The following is a 19783-nucleotide window of genomic DNA, read 5'->3' on the forward strand; positions in this document are numbered from 1 at the left end:
ACATATTTCCAGCCTGTACTCTTACCTGGAGAAGGTGAGTGCACTGCTGCCCTGTGCAAGAAGGAGCTTGCCTCTCTCTGGGCATGTGCTTAATTAATTCAGCCTATTATTAAATTAGCTGCTTCCAGCTGGCGTGACATCCCTGTTTAGAGACTAACACGGCATCTCTGTCAGCCGATCACTGCTGCTCCACTGATACTGTTTTGGCGTGGAGCTCTCACAAGTCAGCCTGTCAGTGTGCATCTCGCTATCCGCAGACACACTGCCTGGCTGACGTTAATGCTTTCGTGTCTGAGTGTTCTGGGCGTTGCTCTGACTTGGCGTGCGTGACGGTCTGTCTGGGCCATTGGCGAGGTCTGCCTGTGGACGCAAAGCTCACGCTGGGCAACAGGAGGGTAAACAGTCAGAGACACCTGTAGTCCTGCTGTATTATTATAAATGGAACAGGTGTAACAACACATCAATCAATCAAATGGTTTATAATTTGCTATAGCTTCCTTCACAACTAACCGCCTGAGAGGGAGTTCACAGATGAAAGACAAACAAGGAAGCTTACAATACAGTCCCTAAAAATCAATATAACCCTCAGGCACAGAGGAGAGAAACACAACATCTCTTTTTCACAATGGAGCAGGATCAAGCCCCTGCTGCCCCTTCTTCCAGCAGTCCACACTCCTTCACATCAACAACAGCCACCTGCCACGATAACCCGTGGTTAAATAATAGATGACAGGCCCGCCGAAGGTGCAGCCCCCGTGTAGAGCCACAGCCGGGGGGATTTTCTCATCCTGACGCTCGCTCACCACATCAGAAAGACCACTGCCCACAGATCCCAGTGACTAACCGCTTGATTCAGCTGAAATCCCACAGAACATCACAGGCTCTTCCTGGAGAAGAGGTGGGGGACAGGCTTTCACTCTATACTATGTTGGTTGTATTTTTAACTGATGATATTACTACACTTCGTATAGATAGATAAATAGAAAGATAAAAGCAATGCCAATAAACCTGTAATCAATACAACTGCTGATCAGGACAGAAAATTATATCTCACAGGACAATATAATACAATACATCTAATAATTATAGTAATTCTACTACTGCTACTAATAATAGTAATAATCAACAGTATTGAACCCTGGAGAAGCCGGCTGGGAATGAGGAGCGAATGAGTCACATCAGAGGTGCCGCTCTCACAGGAAGCTGACGTCATACAAACTTTCCAGAAAGTGAGAAATGCCGCGGTTACAAAGCCAGCCTCGTCCTTCCCTCCAGACATCAAGAAACGAAAGGAAATTGAAAAAAACGGACTATTATACGTGCACTAATAGTAAGGTGTGTAGCTATTTATAGCTATTTCACTACCATTTCAAAACAGAAGTAAAACATCATCAAAGTGACACAAACTGGGAAAACACAGAGCTGTTTCGCTAGTCACTGCGGTTTCCTTCTACAAGCCACCAGGAAAACACAATCATAATATTATGAATAGTATGTGAATAAAATAACACAAAGACAGAACTTTGACTAACATAACCAGACGCAAATGATGATTGATTAGTCGTAATATGTATTGTTTAATAATCTACTAAACCACTTCATTCAATTGCTTTAGTAAAAACTTTGTGTGGCGGGTGGGGAGGCCAGTAGTAGTAACATGACTCCAGTTTTAACTTCTCTATCGACAGCCAGAGCAGCGGGGAGACATGCTGTTTAAAAGGAATGATGTTCTCGCTTCGGTTTCTAGAAAACATCCAGTCTGGGAAGTTCCTTCAAAAACCCGTCATTCATTAGCCAGGCACCTATGTAAACAGAAAATAACTTTAAAGGTACTGTATTGATGCGAATATAGGGGAACTAACATTTGACTTCTCGGCCTGAACGTGCGTTACATTAACCGTTTTGTGTAACTTTCCTTTAACTTTGATCAACTCAACACAGGGTGTGTGAAGACAGGGGTGGACGATGGGGGGTCCATTTGCACCCCCCGGTAAAGTCTCTACTGCGCCTGTAATAGAGGCTGCACGGTAAGATGGTAATTGGCTGTTGCGGGCTGGGCGGGGTGTAGACGCGCTTTAAGATGCGGGACGGGGCTGCAGTCGTCAAATTTCAATTCCGCGGTGGAGTACAAGTGTTAACGGTAACCGTTCATAACAATACTGTCGTGAAGTACTAGCAGACGGCGAAACCCATAACGGCGAACAGAAAGCGGCCTGTCGGGGATACCTGCCCATCTTTGAGTCTTTATTGTCTGCTGTGAAGAAGAGCGAGATGCAGACGCCGTGCCTGTTCGTGCTGTTGCTGGTGGTCTGCGCACACGCCGAGTCGGTGAGTACAGGGCAGTGCGGTCGTGTATGGGAGGGTCGTGGAGCAGGTCCGCGTAAAGTCCTCCACTGCAGGTCAATGATTAACTTCACTTCAGCCGAATTGGCGTTTTCGGTTTACACATCCGAAGCTCCGTGGTCGCGTTACTGTGGCGCAGATGCCCGCAGTTCTGCGCAGATCTGCACAATCCCGGCGATCCCATTGGCGGAGCAGCGCAGAACTGCGGACATCTGCGCTACAGGAACGTTGCCATTTACTGCTCACTATCCGCACTTAGGTCTGTGTGTCCAGAGCGGCTTCCCTGCTTATTCAAGTTGTGTAGTCAATGACTTGTCTTTTGAAGTGTTAACCTAAGAAGAAAACGATGGTTGTTTTAACGATCTGGCGAGTTCTGAAATTCCAATTCGTTATAAAATGTGGATATGAACCTGCCGGGGACAAGCAAAAGACCACAAAAACGCAAAACGTCCCATCTTGCTTGGGGAAATCGGTGGCTGTGTGTCTTTCTCTGAATTGATGTAATGTGTGGTTTTATCCCAGCCTGCTGTTTTTGAAGTACTGTACCAGATTTTCAATTGTAATCTCTATACTTCAAGCCTGTGGCCGGCCGTGGTCACTGAAGCGCAGCGCGTTGCTCCTGCTGGCCTGTGGCCGCTGTGCGAGTGACGCGGCATGACTTGTTATGAGCTTTGGGGTCACAACCGGGAAATCGGTCTTCACTTCCTGCGGGGGGAGTCCCTACTGTTTGCACTTCTCGGCCTCGGCCAGCAGCATTGCTCTGGGACGACAGTGACGTCTGTTCAAGGGAGTTCACCATATTTGGACATCCTGGATTCCGTGATGTGCGTTTGACGTACATTCGTTCCAATGCGTCGTTCGAATGAGTAGAACTTCCATAAGTGTTCTACTAGTTCTTAGACACGCGTATCTATACTGTACACCAAAACGGTTATGACATTTGTCATTTGGTTTATAAAATAATTGGAGAATTTGTTTCATGTTTATGGTATTGATTACAGCTAGGCTTGAGTCCCAGATTGAAACTCCTAGCATATCCATAGTCTCTAGCGCTGTATACAGTATGGAGTGTCTTTGTTTGGAATGTTGGTCCCACTCTTTAATCCTGGACCCTGGGCTAAAGCCTCTGAATTTAATTTCATACCAGCACTATCCCAGGCACAAACCTTCCGTGCCATTTTTCAGACATTTGAGACCTAAATGAGTTTAACACACCCACACACACACACACACACACACACACACCCACACACACACTGCTTTGGTGTGTGTGTGTGTTGCTCAAGGCAAATCTATTTAAATGATGGCTGTTTGTTGTAAAGCAACCTGCCAGGCTGGAGCTCTGTAGCACCTGAGTGGGGCTTCTCCAGACTGCTCTGGCAGGCTAAGTGGAAAGAATCTGCCGGGGGAGACGGCCGAGTTGCTGCTGCTGTGTGTAAAGGAATGTGGCGAGAGAAGAGGAGAAGGCTAAGCCAGGCAGTGCAACTAGGACAGCCTGCCCAAGGACGAGTGTGGGGGAATTGCACTGTGACATTTATATACCCACCCTTGGATAGGTGTAGTCTGCAGATGGGGTCCAGATCCTAATCTGCTACTGAATGTGAAGAGCTTATCTAGGGGGTGACCTTGCTTTCAGCACTGGATTTAGCTCTCTCCACTTCTGACTGCTAGCAAACCTATGGCTAAATGAAATCCCAGATGGAGCAGCGCACAGCTCCATGGTGCACTAGAGCGCTGTGCTCTCAGGCACTGAGGACAGCAAATGTCCTGCAGACACAATGTAATGTGTAATGGCTTAATTTTAGACGGCATGCCAGAGTTTGGTTTATATTTATGTATTTAATGGACACCCACGAGAGCCTACCGTTTTAAAAGACTGAGGCAGTGCGTATAAGCAGCCTCGTTGTCGCTCTACTGAAGGGGGTTGTTTTTGTGCACATCAAAAGCCCAGCTGAGGTTTGGATTCACTCAACTATCAAGCCGCACCAGAGCCAAGAATAGACTGTTACATTCCTCAGAGCCATGCAGAAGAAACTGCTCCTTCTCTTCCCTTCCCAATTCCCCCCCCCCCCCCCCCCCCCCCCCCCCCAAATTTCTTTTTACGTGTTCCTGTGGAATTTGACCCTTGCTGACCTTGACCGGACCTCTTTTGGGATTTCACACACTTGGGCGGATTTAAATGGTCAGAGCGCTTTCATTAGCCTCCGTCTCAGCCAGGGGCTAGAGCCTGGCACAGATGCAAGATTTTATTCTCTTGGTTTAAAAAATTTGAAACAATCAGACCTGCTTTATTTTTTCCTTCCCTGACAGTGTTTGCTGCCCTTGCATAAAGTTCCCTGATCTGGATTACTTGGTTATTTAGCATTCCCTCCCCTGCCTCTTGCTGTAACTGCTTTATTCCCAGCCCTCCCCTACCCCCCACGTTGCAAAGAGGATAAAAGGCAAAAGAGAGGGAGATCTGGACGTGTACTTTGGGGGCAAAATTTACAACTAGTGTTTATTTATTCCAGTTTGTACCCGTCTCCTCCTGTTTTGAGTGTCATGTGAACTCCTTTGAGAGTCCTGTTCCTGCACATTAATAGTTCCAATGGAGTTTTATTTGTTGCTGTTTGGGCTATCCAGTCGCTCCAGGATGCCTCCAGTCTCTCCTACGTCTTTGACTTTAAAGATGTGGCCTGTTGCTATCGGTGGGCTCCTGTCTATTCGCCAGGCTCTGTTGGAATGTGCTTCCTTTGGAATAAAGTGCAGATCATTTGCACTAGAATGAGGCTGTCTTTTTGCTTGCTGGGCTGAATTCAATGCCAGTGAAAGGCTGTGGAGAGAACATGATAAATACTTTCACCAGGATGTAATAATGGTTAGAGCATTGCTGTCCACTGGGCTATAAAATCCCTTTGGAAGCTGGAATGCTGGCAGTGGGAGAGAGGGTTTTGTTCAGAGGGTGGGCTAATAGAGTTAAGAATTTATGGATTTCTGCTTTGCTGGTTCAAAATTCAGGGGTGCCATTCTTGTGGCATGAAGGCAGCAGATTTTATCCCCCTCTTGTCTTGTGTGTAGTTGCTATTCACCCAAAGTTATTTCAGATCTGTGAGCTCTCCTACTTGCAGATAAAACTAGAACTTGGAGACTTGTGTGGGGTCTTGCACATTTCTTCCCACTATTTTACTCCATTATTTAATTGTAAGCCTAGTCACGGGGGATTTGAGCATTTTAGTTTTTCCTGTGGGTGCTTAACCAGTATAGCTACTGCACCTGATATCTTTGTTTCGCTGTAAGTGGAATGGTATGTCTCCTGTTTACGAACGTAAGCTTGTGGTTATCCAGATGTGTCCCAGTTCCTAACCTCAGTGTTGGGGGATTTTGGGGGATTTTTTTGCCCTGCCATTGATATCCTCTGGCTTATCAGTCCCGCAGGTGTGTAATGTACTCTGACTGAATGAAAGTCCAAAAGGGAAGTGTTCTAATATGAGTTGGTTGCGCTAAGCGATTTTTCTTTATAAGACGAAACCAGTGTGATCCTGCTCGACTAATTCCCAGGGTGAATCCTCCAGTGTCCCAGAGAGGAGTGTGAGGTCCCTCTATTTTACTGCCTGAATCTTCCATATGGACCTCCATCAGCCTGCTGCCACTGCTTCCACAGAGCTCTGAGCAGGAACAAAGCCTGGGGGGGGGGGATTAAGCAGGATTTTTAATTGAGTCAACAGATTTCAACAGGATGGGGGGGGGGGATGATGATGACGACGACTCTAATTGTCCCCAGAGGAAAAGTGCAATTTATCAATGGATTTGTAAAAGTGTGTGGTTTATTTAACTTTTTGAAGATGTAATCTTTCTAGTTTTGAATGTGGTTGCCTCCCCCAAGCTAACCATGTGTTTAGGGTTAGTGGGTTTTCTAAATCCGTTGTGTACTTGTACCATTAGAATCCAGAGGAAGCAACTTCTTACGTTGGCAAAAACAAAGCACTTTGGATAAAGCTGCTTCCCCCCCCCCCTCTTCTCTCAAGTCCAAGCAGGAGTGCGAATACTCCCAGACTGCCAACAGTGGTTTCTGTGGTGTTAATGTAACCAATCTCTGCAGTAGCTTTGTGAGAGCAGGGGCCTTGTAAACTTTACGGCGCAAGGTAGAATGCTAAGCCGGTTCTAAGTTTGAGATTTTCACATTTCTGCCTCGGTCCTGCTGTATAGAGCCCAGGCAGTGCAGTGTGGACAGATCAGGGAAGGCCAAGCTCTTTCATTCCTACTGATTTTTCTTTGCAAGGAGAGCTTCTTCCTTCTATTAAGATTTTATTAAGTGAGGAATGTGAATCGGGGAGTAAGACTTTAATGTTCAGAGAAGTAGTAGGGACCCACTGTTGTGAGTTGGGCATTTTCTGTCTTCACTTAACTTCCTGGCTGTTCAGACTGGAAGAATCAATTTCCTTTCTAATCTGCTTGCCTGAGCACACTAATTACTGACTCACTTTTACGGCAGGGGGGGGTCTCGGCTGTCTTCAGCTCTGGGAAGGACAATTTCCCCCTCCCCTCACTGCCTCATGTAATTCCTCTTGCTCATTTCAGTTTAGTTTAAAGTAGGAGAGAAACGGCTAAATATGTCAGGAAGTCATAATTTGATTCGATCTGTCCTGTGTGGACACCAAGACCCTTCTTAGCAGCAGTCTGTCCGATCGGTACATGGGCATGTCCATTGTGCTGTACAGGGGCTTCTGAGATGTTTTCTTTCCTCTCTTTTTCTACAAGAACCTGCTTTGTTTAGAGGACCGTGCATGGTACTTAAGCACTGTGTGTTGTGCCAGGAGGGCAATGATTTGTGTAGGTCTGCTTTGGTTTGCTTTCCAACAAGCACTGCTTCAAATTGGTGCTGCTATTGGACAAGACCTTCCACTTTTGAACTCCTGTGAACAGTGGCAGTAGAGAGACAAAAGGACCAATCACGTTGAGAGTGACTGAAACTAAAACTGGGCATTAGTTGTAGTTCAGTGCAGGGTGAGGTGAGGTGCGATGAGGAGGCGAGTGATGGAAGAGTACATGCTGACGGGACCCAATACGCATGATGAATCTGATTGGTTCTAGTGACGACAGGGGATAGTTGCTGCCATAACTCGGGGTGGAGTACATTCAAAATCTTCCCAATCCATCAATCAGTCACTCTGCAAATTGTTTGTATGTAATGCATGCATGTAAACATGGAGTAGAATTGCCCTGATATGTACAGTTCAGTGTCTGTTTTTGGTGATTTTGTGTTGGCGGGGCATGAATGTTGAATGGGTGGAGGGCTGACCCTGTGTCAGAGATGCACACTGAAAAGGGGCAGAGATGGGAGTAAAGGGTCATTATCCCAGGAGAACAGATGCTGAGGATTTTGCCAGCAGATGGGAAGGATTTTGTCCCTGTGGTGCTAAACCCTGGCAGGGCTGGACTCTCTGCTAATTCGTGCTATAAAGATGGCTGGTATTGCGGTGTAGTGCTTTCCCAGAGGGACCATACCAAGGTGCAGGGATCAAGCCTTCCCAGTTGATTATGGTGTTCCATTCACTTTAGACCCTAAGCAAATGTAAGCAGCTAGTTCCTATTTGGTCCTCGCCCCAGGGCAGCTTGGGTAAAGGTCCAAAATGGGATTCAAATTGTTCACTAAAGAAGAACAGTTAGCAAAGGCTTTTTTTTTGGTTGTAATCTACATGCATTTAACCAGATGCAGATTACATGTCCATGCTGTTCTGTTTCTGTTACTCAGTGTCTTGAGGACAGTCATTTGTTACGCCTCTGTTCTCCGTATGGTCTCTGCTGTGTGGTACTTTTTGTTTTCGAAACAATGCATTTCACATGACCGGCTACTGTATTTACATCACAAGCGGCCTTCAGCGGTGGCACAATGAGGCGGGGGGAGGGTCGCTGAGCAACAGCATCTGCTCTGCAGGAAAAGGGTGACTTCTTAGCCCTTGCTTCAAAAACTTGTGCTGACTTTTAGGCTCGGGGATTAATTGGCTCTGTGGAAAATTACATTTAAAGACCTTCATTTATTCTGAACAACCAAAGGTTAGCGCACCCTTAATAAAGTTTCATTTGCTTGGAAATGATACAACTTTGTCGTCCTCGCACTGGGGGAAATGGACACGTGATTTCTGTGTAATGTTTCTCTGCAATTCTGCACTAGATATTTGAAATTGTGCATGTGTTGCCATGCAGGGAAACTCCAGTAGCTTGCTGCCTTTCATCAACTTATTCTAAACCTATGTATTGTAAATGCTGTTGAGTGCAGATAAAGGCACCCGGGGGATTTGCTGCAGGGTTTCGCTGCAGTGATGACTTGTAGAAAGCCATCGCTTCAGGAAAGCGCAGGCGAGGGGAATCCCGCAGAGGTGGAGGCTGTGAAGTGCTGAGTGGCATTGTAGGACTTTCCCTGCTTGCAAAGAACTGTAGAGAAGGCCCACAGATAAACATGACCTGAAAGGTTTCAGTCTTGCAGTCAGACTGTTGCTGTGTCTAAAATCTAAAAGCTATGGTGTTTTATCATGAGCTTCCCCCCCACCAACTTGACTGTGACATCCTTATGGAGTTTCCAGTGTGCGGTGTTTCCCGTCCTTTGCACAGTCCTGAACTTGTAGTATTGTGTGTGTTCATGAGCAGCACCATCCGTTATACTTCTGAAAAGGAGAACAGTCACTGAGCAAGGAAGCAAGCGGCCTACTTCTGCTCATAAAATGGCTGATGTGGAATAATGCAGGCATGTGTGAGGGTGCGCGATTATGATTGTGCACAGCCATTCATGACAGGAATGCGGTCTTTCCAGATCCACCTACTAGCCGTGGGACGTACGTCGGGGAGCTGGCCCTGCTCTGCCAGGCTGCCGTCTTGGTAGCAATGCTTCGTTTGTTAGGCTGATTCAGAGTTGTTTTCGGAAGAGAAAATTCTGGAGAGTTATAAAGGGTCTCTTCATGCAGGCTGTTTGGGGAATCAACACACCAAGTGAGAATTGGTTCAAGGATGCATATTGAGAATTTGATTTTCAGTGAAGCATAAACCAGCCTTTTAAAATTTGTCCATTCCTGCTGCACTGCAGGAAAAATTTTACAGGAAAGAAAATGAAACTGTGGGTCTGTCAAATATAGGCCTTTTATCTCAAGATCTGTAGGGGTAGGTGAACTGGAGATCTGTGAGTTTGGTTCCAGTCTCCAGTGTGATCATGCTTTCTTGGCATTAATGGCAAGAGCAATGTGTGTACAGATCTGATTTTGTTTTCTGGTGGCACCTAACCATGCGATAAGGCTGTGTGGCCCAGTTTGAAGGGATCTCTCCAGGGAATCTCGCCCCAGACCACAGGCGAGGAATCCTGTTGTGACAAGCTGTGTACCTGTGCCATCGGTGCCTTTTGACATCCTATACATTTAGATGGAGTGCCTGCTGACGTGATATTAATGAGCCTCGGGTTGGCCCTGGCCTGCAAGCAAGATGAGCAAGATGTTTTTAAAGTGACGGCAGGAGAATGGGAGCAGGGAGAGGGCTGCAGAGGTGCACTCGGTCCCTCCTGCGCTGAGGAGCCGTAGTGTCACGAATGCTAAACCAGGACTACATGGGTGTGTGCATCAGCAGTAGATCAGCTACAAGCATCATCATCACGGACTGCCCAGGAAATGATGTTCATGGCTCTGTCCTGATCGAGAGAAGCCTGGATTTCACATTGTTTGTGCAGCACAGAAACCTGCTGGCTGGCTCCGGTTCCCCGCCAGCCCCTGAGCACCCATCCAGAACTGATAAAACTCGCGCCCTGCCGGAGCAGAACAATGAATAATGCATGCCTGCTTCTTTAATCAGAGATGGAGCACATATTTGCACAGCCAGCCCAGGTGCTGTTTAACCAGGGCCTGTTCCTTGCCTTGTACAGCAATTGCTGCTCAACAAATAGCTGATGATATCTGCCTGCTGTGTGTGCCGGGCAGCAGCCTAACCCAAACACGTTCTGGTTAACTGTACCTTTGGAATCCCCCCCCACACCCCCTCCTCTGTCGCTGGTGCTCCTTTGTGGGTTTAAACTGCTTTGAACAATGCAGCTTTGTTTTCTTTTTAAATCTCGTATACGGTGTTTTCAGATAATGCCGTCCTGCTAACTGCAAGCATGTAAAGCATTTTAATGTGATTAGTAAGGCTCTAATCACTGCTGATAACTGGGTTTAGGGTGGTTAAGTAGAGACTTTTTGGAAGGGATGTTGGTGGGGGTGAAAGGGGGGGGGGGGAGAAGAAAATGTGAAGGTTTCAAACAACTGTGTGTCTTCAGTCTAGGAGCTACACAATGAAATATTGCATAACAGCCCCAGATGTGACGGCTGGCATTTTAGTCTCGCCCCACCCCCACCCTGTCCCAAGTACAACCCAGTGTAGTTTTGGGGTCTGTCCACCTGTTCTGATCACAAAGCGACAAGTGAGGAAGTGAGCCCCCAAGTGCAAGCAGGAGACGCACCCTGGGCTCTTCAATCAGTTCTGCTTCAGCCTGCTGGCACCTCCAGCTCATTCATTATGCAAGAAAAATAATTGCCAATTAATCAAGCAAGGCTGGCTGGGCTGTTTTCATACAGTGCAATGGGCGGGATGGGTGTGTGTAGCCACAGTGCTGAATGTCCATCCTCCTTTGTGAAGCAGCCCAGGCCCTGTGGCCAGTCTGATCAAGGAAAGGATTTAGTAAATGCACTTTTCCCTGGCCAGGCTCTGTCGTTTAGTGATGCATGTTACCTACAGGAAGGACCTGAGCACCCCCCCCACGGCCTCCATGAGCCTGGCCACATTCCACTGCTCCCCATAGAGCTGCTTCCTGTCTCACTGGGACCAGATGTTCCAGTTTAAAAGGTCACCTTGATAACTTCCTGTTCCTGATTGACCCTACCTGACCTCAGGCTCCCCCCCCCCCCCCCCCCCATTGGATTAGAGGGCAAGACTCCAACAAGCCAGAGTGTTGGGGGGGCAGAGTGGAGTGCAACTTAGCTGCTGCTGGGAGATCCTGTCTCTAACCTGACACTGGCCCTGATGAGGCTACACAAATGCGTTATTGGCATGATTGTGACCTCTGTTGTTTTACTGGGTCTGCTTTCTACTGACCTTGTTTGCGCCTAACTGCCCCCTAACTCCCCCCCGTATCTGTGTTGTGCTCAGCAGGTGAGGGAAACGGAGACCTGGGTGCCCTCAGATCAGCAGGACGAGCAGCTGGAGGGCATGTCTTCCGGAGCCTCTCCCAACAGTTCTGACTTTGGCTTCCAGGGCGAGGAGGACATGGACACCTTTGATGCCGAAGACGACGATGATGATGATGACGATGACTACTATGAATACTCTGGCTCTGGAGGTAAAAACCCTTTTGTCCGTGAGTTTTATAGTTCAATGTAGTGCATTTTGTACAGGAATTGTTTTTACAGAACGGCCTCTCACTTCTTTTTTTCTCCAGATTCACCTGCCACCACAGAAGACATCCTCCTAACCACGGTAAGATTCTGGTTTCACACTTCCTGTTGCCCGTGTTCAGGCTGAACCCTGCGGTGTCAAACAATGGCTAAACTGTAAAGCCAGTAACTGTTGGATTTTTTTTTTTTTTTTTTCCCCTTTTAATGATCAACTCCTAAACAATGATCAGACTTGTATCTTATCTTGTGGCTGCTGTAGAAGTCTCTTACTCGGTGACTAATCCCTCCTTCCTGTCCTCCTCCCTGTACAGCAGGACATTGACAACCGTATCCCCGACCAGGACCCCACCCAGAGGTCCAAGAAGCCCCTGGACGAGAACGAGATTGTGCAGAAGAACGAGGTCGGGGTGCTGCGGAATGAACAGGAGGAGGTCGAGACCAATGTGCTGATGGCCCACGCGAGCGAGGAGAGCATCTTCAACAAGACCGAGGTCCTTGCAGGTGAGGAGCAGACGGTCTGTAGACCACCAGGCAATGCCAGGGTTGCTTGAGCTTTGAGTGCTGGAGCAACAGACCCAGTGATCTTCTGTTTTCAAGCTGAAATTAATGAACTTTAGTGTCATGTGGCTTGCTATGATCAGATGTATATTCTTAAACTTTCTCTCTCTCTCAGCTCTGATCGCCGGAGGAGCGGTGGGTCTGCTGTTTGCCATCCTGCTCATCCTGCTGCTCATCTATCGCATGAAGAAGAAGGACGAAGGCAGCTATGACCTGGGCAAGAAGCCCATCTACAAGAAGGCGCCTACCACAGAGATCTACGCATAGGGCCCCGCAGACTTTCAATGGTGCCTCTGAAACCAAAAACTCTGCTACTTCCATGCCTAAGCAACATTTGTCAGTCAGCCTGCATTTCACATCCAGGAAAAAGAGACTGGAACAAAACACTTTGGAGTTTTTATTTTTTATTTTTTTGTGAAACTAAAGTGACCTAAAAGTTTGTTCATGCGACGACCTCCACTGGACTGATTGAGTTGCCAAATCCAGGGTGGTTGTTCCCGCTGTGCATCGCCGGAGGGTGTGGAGCATTGCCACTGTGCCCCCCCCCTTGCTGTGTCCCCTACGCTAACTCGCTCTCGACACTACATGATGCAATCCAATCTTGCTGGAGGAGAAATACGGTACTGATTCGTAGACCAAACGCTGGCACTCACTCCCCCACGCAGTGCAGTACAAATGTGATTGCAGGCTTCAGTCTTGGTGCTACCGAAGGCCTAGCATTGCCACCCCTGTTCAATGGTACATGCCTTCAGGTGTAGGTGAACGCTCCCTTTAAATCAACCCCATTCCAGTTACTCTAAAGCGCTCCCCTCGCTCACTCTTACCAAATATTTAAATGCCAAAATTATGCTTTTAACATTGGTTTGTTTCAGTTTTCAAACTGAATTCCTCTAAAACTCTGTACATGAAGGGAGATCCCCTTCATTGTATTTTACTACAAATGCTAGTTGCCAGTAAAAAGTTTCTTATTGTTTTGTTTAACTGGGTTTGTAGAAATTTCCAGATTTTTGTTTTTAATTATTATTAATTTAACTCAAATATTTTATTGCCTTTTTTTCAGGTTGGGACTTTTTCCCTTTCTAAACTGTTGTATATGTGTTAAATTTTATATCCTGTAGTTTGAGATTTTTAATTTTCATAAAACAAATTAGTTTTATAACAGGTTTTATATTGTAAGAGTTTCTATATTTCTGTTAGACATTGTAAGCAGTATATATTTATATTTTGTAGAAGGAATAAAACTATTAAACTTCGGGGCTACTTCTGAAATCAGCCGTGTGACTCACACAGGCAACAGTCTGCTGCTCTTTGCCACGAGGAAAAGGTGTCTAATCACTTTCCTGCTATGGTGAAGTTAGAGAATCCTCAATTTCAATATTCAGGATTTGGTTACTTTGGGGAGAAAAAAAAAAAAAAAAACTATTTTTGTGTTTAAAAAAAAAAAAATAAAATCTGTTCAATCTGGTTAACCCTTTCCGTACAGAAGCTGCTGTTTTCGATTTTGTGAAGCTCTTGCAGCACAAGCTCAGCGTTGCGTTTTGATCTTGTGATTTATATTTATTCAGTTTTGTTTTCCCTTAATGAAATTGCAGTTGATAAGCTATAGAATTTAAGGTCTGTCTTCCTTACCAGCGGCGTTCTTCACGGCGGTGGCTGCGACCGCACTCTGATCAAATCCTGAACGGTACACTGCAGCCACTGTCGCGAGACGCAATGTCGGTGCCAAGCAAAACGGCTTACTGTTTATCCCAACTTTCCTATTTGGTGTGGGGAGGATAACATTTTCCAATTGCTTTGACCTAAAAAGGTTAAATTTACTGAACCTAATATACAAAAGAATCTTAACCATCCTCCTGTCCCCTCCCATCTTCCCTCGCCAAATTTGTTTTTAGGATGCATAAGATTCTATATCAAATTCACCTGTAACAATCCTTGCCATCAAACCAAACCTGGTGATTTAAAAACCTTTACTGATTTGGGAAGCAGAGTGTCCCTTGGGAACCTGCCCTACATTCCTCTACAGTGGTACTGAACACTTCCTCTGTATTCAACACCCACATCCTGTCACTACAGTGCTATGTTCAGGAAGCTGCTAACTATGCGTGGCCCTGAACTCTTAATGGCACTGGATATGGAGATTATGGCAAGAGGGGTTTAAGGATTGTGCTGCCCTTTTAACGAAGGGTGCATCTCGCACTGCCAGCTTCGCAAACTTGCTGCTGTCCGGGGTTCCCATTGGTGTAGCTGAAGACTGCAGGCAGGTGCTGAAAATATCAGCTTTTTTTGTGTGGAGCTACAAGCTGGGCCATATCTGCACAGCTGGCCCGTCCATTTCAACAGTCCTAATCCAGAGACGTTTTGGTGATATGGGGATTATCTTTCCTCTCGTACAACAGACAAGTCTTCACAGTCTTTAAATTATCTAAAGAGGGGCTCTATAAACCACACTAAGTCAGTGAGTGGCAAGGTTATTTTGTTTATTCTGTCCTTTTATGTTTAGTTTGAAAATGTCAATACAGCTGTGCGTTTTGCTCCAACAGAACGTGCGGTTTAACTCTTAAACCCCCTGTTGTTGTAAATACTTCTGTTCTGCAGTCCTGAGACATGAGGAGGATTATTATTTTTTTATGCTGATTTGCTGAGTGGTTTGGCTTTTCTGACCATTGACAGTTCTGTACATACTGAATTTATATTGTCCTGTTACTGAATTAATTAAAAAAGGTAAAAAAAACTATACTCGAAAGGTGTCTTAACTCTGAATTGATATTGCACACCCTTTCCTTTTGACATCAAAACAAAAAACAGAAGTGTGAGGCAATTCCCACCTCACCTGTGAGTCTCAGCCTCTGAAAGGCTCCTGTTGAAAAGGTTGCAAATTAGGGGAGTGTATGAACTGAAGAAATCAGCCTGGGGGGCACAGTTTAGCATTTCACCTTCTGCCTACACTAGAGTTAATGAAGTATTAAGCCAGCTGCAAGCAAAAGTTTCAGCCTTAAAGCTTCACTGATGTGTGTGTTTGTGTGAACTGCAGAGCCCACCAGTTCAGACCAGTTAGAGGGAATTTGGTATTGACATTATGCTATTGTTCCTATCTAAATAAGCATGCTGATTCAAGTCTTGGCTGCGTTGAAAGTGTCTTTAAAAGCAGAAAAGGTGATAAAAGCTGACGAGGAAATGAAAACAAAGATTTTTGCTGCAGGCATACATTTCAGTATTACCTGTAGAAAAAAAACGTCTGAAGTCTTGACATTTCATTTTGCTCTTCAATCAGACCATTATGCTTATTCCTTCCATCTCAGAGGCCTTGGCGTTGTGAAACCCACGGGATTTCCAGACCTAGGTGAGGAGGAACCTGCTGCTCTAGGCAGTTGGGCCTTAGTCTATAACAAAACTGCAACATCTGCCTGTACTACCACAGAGATGGGGAAAGAGAATGCTTAGCTCTGGATTGAGGAATCATGATCCATCCATGGAGCATGTCAGAACTTACATGTGATGTGCCATGAAGAAAGCTTCAACTGACACGTCTGTGTTACACACTGGCTCTGTGCCAGACCTGCAAGGAGCGGCAGTGACGTGTCTCCACAGGCCTCGTCGAGGGAGGCTCACCTGTAGCGAGAGGGGGGATGTGATCTGAAGACTCTGCCTGGAGGGCTGCAGGCTAATGTGGGAGCCAGCGTTTGCTGTAAATAAGGAGCTCATAAAGCTGGGGAATCTGCTCCAATTGCCTCCACACTGCTCTGAGCCCAGGTTGTGACACTGAGACATCACGTGTCCCCTGACCTGGCATTGCAGCACCGGCTGTCACTTACTCGTTCATTCACACACTTGCACATACACTCGCAATCACACACACACTCGCGCTCACACTCAACATAAATTTGCTCTCACTTGATGTGAAAATGATTCTAGGAGTGCTTACCTAATGGCAGGATATGTGGTGTCTGTGGGAACATTCTCAGACAGTTCAGATACTAAATGTCTTATTGTAAGAGCTCACTCACACTGGAACTCACTGTTACTCTGAGAATGTTTCACCCACTCCATCAGACCCACACTATTGACTATCCAGACCTGATAGCTCAGTCTATTTACTGTCAGGCTGCCTTTATTTAAGTGCTGCTGAATCATTTGTTTTAGATAATCCCAGCAGCGTGAGAGGAAGAGGAGATTAAACTGACAATTAAATGTCATTGTTTTGATACATACAAAAAAAGTCCCTTTTGAATGTCAGTGTAATATCAGAGTGCTGTGTCACAGGGGGTTAATTCCGGTCTTCCCCATTTTCTATTTTTTCTATTGAGATTTCATGGCAGCAGCGCCGTGGATTTTAAACAGAATAAAAAGACTTTGGGGGATTTCCACTAGGCAGGTGAAAGTGAAGTAAACAATCCTGCTCCACATTATTTCTCACTGAGGCACTCTGACAGGCAGCTGCAGAGCAGTCCTGACAGGAAATATCATCATGCGCCGCCATCCTGCCAGTCTGGCAGCAAAGACTGCTCCCCGGTCACCCCGGCACAGAACTTACTGTAAAATTGAACAGGTATGTTTTTTTAATGTACTTGTGTTTAAGATCTCTGTGAAACCCAGTTCACCACTTCCTTGATGTTTTTTCAGCTATGAAAGGAAGGGGAAACAGGACTTTTCTTTCTTTGTCTCTGAAAAGGGAATTTCTCCCCAGCTGAAGGTGAGCACATGCCTTTACAGTCACGATCTGTCCATGTGTGTCTTTATTGTGGAAAATCACAAGTGTCACACATCTAGCTGACCTTCAGACAAAAGCATCTCCACTGCCGGACGAGCCGCCGCTGGTGAGATTTTCCATTGCAGAGATCCAAGCAGCCTGTTTACTGGCTGGCATGCAGCAAAGTATGCTTTCCAACAGCGTTCGGCCGAGCAGAAAACTTCTCAAGGGATGAAAGAAAGAAAGAAAAAGAAAGAAAGAGAAAAGCTGTTTGACCTTTAATGCCACTCAGCCTCGTTCACCACAGGGAGAAAAACTTGTAAAGCTACAGAATCACAGAGATGTAAATAAACTGCCAACATGGACTCGGACAGCAGTGTGGGAGGCTGGGGGGCGGGGGAGTGCAGTGTGTGGCTCTGCACAGATTCACTGCCATTTTCTCATTAGGAACAGATTAGGTGCAAATGCTGAGAATATTTTCTGTACACGGCCCACTTTGCTTCGGCACCAATTAATAAGTCAGCTAATTGTCACCCTGACACAGAAATGATAGTCTGGGAGATTAGTCTAAAGGATAATAACATCCATGAGAGCTAGCAGCTGTCCTGCAGATAATGCCACCCCTAATCCGGATTAGACTCATTGTTTCTAGCAATAAACTGGGACATTTTTAAATACCAATGTGCTGCCAATTATAGGGAAGCTCCCTCCCTCTATTTCTACCCCCTTCTTCTCTTATCTCTCTCTCCCAGTAAAGACGGTCCTGCCGCCCCTATCCAAGCAAGCCGTGGTGACTCAGCGAATGCGCTCTGTGTTTTTTCCATGGTGACAAAGGAAGGTTGTGTTTCAGATTAGCTGTTGTGTAATAAAGCTTTGTGTGGCCTTGTGTTCTGATCTCAGGTACAAAGTTCAGGGATGTTTTTCAGCTGTAAAAAAAAAGGAACTGGGCAGAGACAGAAACTCATTACAGACCATTCAGGACTGTACAGCAGCCATATAGAAATTTGAATGACTCTTCTGGTCTTCCTCAGGTGTTTTCCATACGAATTGAAACATAATGGCGTCTATTACCTCACAACTGCGCATTTGGTCATGGGGCTGGATCCCTACGCTATTGTTCAGAATTGGGAATGGAAGCAGAATTCATTGTGGGCACAGTTAGTGTCAGGGTCAGATATTGATATACGCTCCAATGTACCCAGGTGCTTGGTAGTGGGCCTGTGTGGTCAAGGAGAACTCCAGCACAGGGGGGAAGTGGTCAATTTGATTAAATACAACTGGTGTGATGCCATTCAACAAACCAATCACCATGGTGGACCTCAAGCAGAGCCAAGTGAAGCACTGTGAAAGATGCAAGATCAGAGAGCGAGAGAGACAGAAAGAAATGGAAAGAGAGAGAAAGCTGGTGTTGGAAGCTGGAGCAGGACTATTTCACAGGCTGTGGACACTGGCAACAGGAACAGTCTGACATGGATAGTTTGTTGCTTCAGAACGGCCAGGCAGGCAGCCACCGATGAGCAAGATCAGGGAGAACCTGCCTTCACAGGAGGAAGAAAGCAGGGTCGTGTTACAGCAGACCATCAACAGCCTGCCATCAGAGCCACATGGATCAAATCAGCAGGGCTGGGCCCCCTCTAGTGTCAGGGCACCAGTCTGAGGTATAGCATGTTTGTCGCTCTGCTGGGGAGATTGTGTGGGTCAGACAGGCGCTGGGAGGTGTGTCTGAAGCAGCAGTCCAAATCTGAGCAGAGGGTCTGAGCACACGTGTTGCACAATCATCAGGACAGGTTGCTTTGTTACACACTGAATTCCACAGGACCCTCTGTACACCTCAGAAGCACATTCCTGAGCAACAATGCAGGCTTTGTTCTCCGCACTACGGGATCTTATTTTTGTCTTTGATTATTTTGAGAGGTAGTGGTTTAGCGTCTTTCCCTTTCATTCTTTTCTACCGTGGAAAGCCTAATTCTAAATGACACCTCTTCCCTTTCACACTCTTAAGGGGGGTGGACAGCTGATGGCCTGGCTGGCTGGTGAGATGAGTCTCTGCAGTGAATGGCTTTAGTATTAAGCAGAGTGGTGTCTTCTTCAACAGTACCCATACACTCAAGGAACACTGAAGGGAGACACTAAGTGCAAACTCAACTGAACTGTTGTTTTCACCCCTAGGCTGGTGTCCCTGTCCCCACAGCTTTGAGAGGGTCTCCCCGGGAGCAGCAGCAGCTCCAGACAGTTATCTCTTGGTCACAAGGCCACCCTGCCCGCCCTCACAGTGGGACGCTCTCTCCTTTCGCACTCTTGTTTTGACAGATAAATTAGTTTCAAATAAACCTACGCAAACAATCACAGGGGTGGAGCTGCACCAAAGTCACATCTGACACTCAGCCCAGCATGCCAGAGCTGCCCTCTCTGTGGCCAGATATCAAACTGGCTTGAGCAGGAACCCGCCCTGCTGCTCCTTTAACACTGCAGATAGACAGCCACGGGGGATCGGGAGACAAACACAACAAGAAATGAAGGAGGAATGAAGTCCACAGTGACGCAACCCGATTCCTGAAAGGCCAGAGCCAAGAGGATGGTGAACATGTGGGGAGCAGATGTCCTGCCAGGCCCAGCACACACACACAGATGAAGCTTTCTTCACTCACATCCCTATACCCCCACACACACACTCACAGAGCAAACACTGACACAGGGCTGCTAGATCAGTACCCGGGCCACGCTGGGCACCTCACCTCACCACCTCACTCTCTGTGGGTTTGTGTGTGGCACATCGGGGGGGCGGAGTGTGGTCTGGTGGGATAGGGGGGCA

General features: G+C 46.5%; 1 protein-coding gene across 3 annotated transcripts; it reads left to right on the top strand.

Annotated features, from left to right (window-relative positions):
• The first annotated feature begins 2096 nt into the window (after nucleotides 1-2096).
• Nucleotides 2097-15020, top strand: sdc4 (syndecan 4). 3 transcript variants are annotated; one of them, XM_066702049.1, is made up of 5 exons: nucleotides 2097-2328; nucleotides 11482-11671; nucleotides 11771-11808; nucleotides 12041-12227; nucleotides 12400-15020. In XM_066702049.1, the coding sequence occupies exons 1-5, from the start codon at nucleotides 2272-2274 to the stop codon at nucleotides 12549-12551; spliced, it is 624 nt and encodes a 207-aa protein (XP_066558146.1). In that variant the 5' UTR covers nucleotides 2097-2271; the 3' UTR covers nucleotides 12552-15020. The 3 variants fall into 3 exon arrangements, with proteins under 3 accessions (XP_066558146.1, XP_066558144.1, XP_066558145.1); XM_066702047.1 differs by having other exon boundaries at nucleotides 2098-2328; nucleotides 12038-12227; XM_066702048.1 differs by having other exon boundaries at nucleotides 2098-2328; nucleotides 11485-11671; nucleotides 12038-12227.
• Nucleotides 15021-19783: the final 4763 nt, after the last annotated feature.

Source organism: Amia ocellicauda, chromosome 4 (assembly GCF_036373705.1).
Source record: "Amia ocellicauda isolate fAmiCal2 chromosome 4, fAmiCal2.hap1, whole genome shotgun sequence".
NCBI lineage: Eukaryota > Metazoa > Chordata > Actinopteri > Amiiformes > Amiidae > Amia > Amia ocellicauda.

What these genes read in the sequence shown, in the direction of transcription:
- sdc4 (XM_066702047.1), top strand. Translation starts at nt 2,272, where the DNA reads ATGCAGACGCCGTGCCTGTTCGTGCTGTTGCTGGTGGTCTGCGCACAC. An exon ending in TCTGCGCACACGCCGAGTCG is followed by an intron (nt 2,329 to 11,481) that starts GTGAGTACAGGG and finishes TGTTGTGCTCAG; the next exon opens with CAGGTGAGGGAAACGGAGAC. An exon ending in AAGACATCCTCCTAACCACG is followed by an intron (nt 11,809 to 12,037) that starts GTAAGATTCTGG and finishes CTCCCTGTACAG; the next exon opens with CAGGACATTGACAACCGTAT.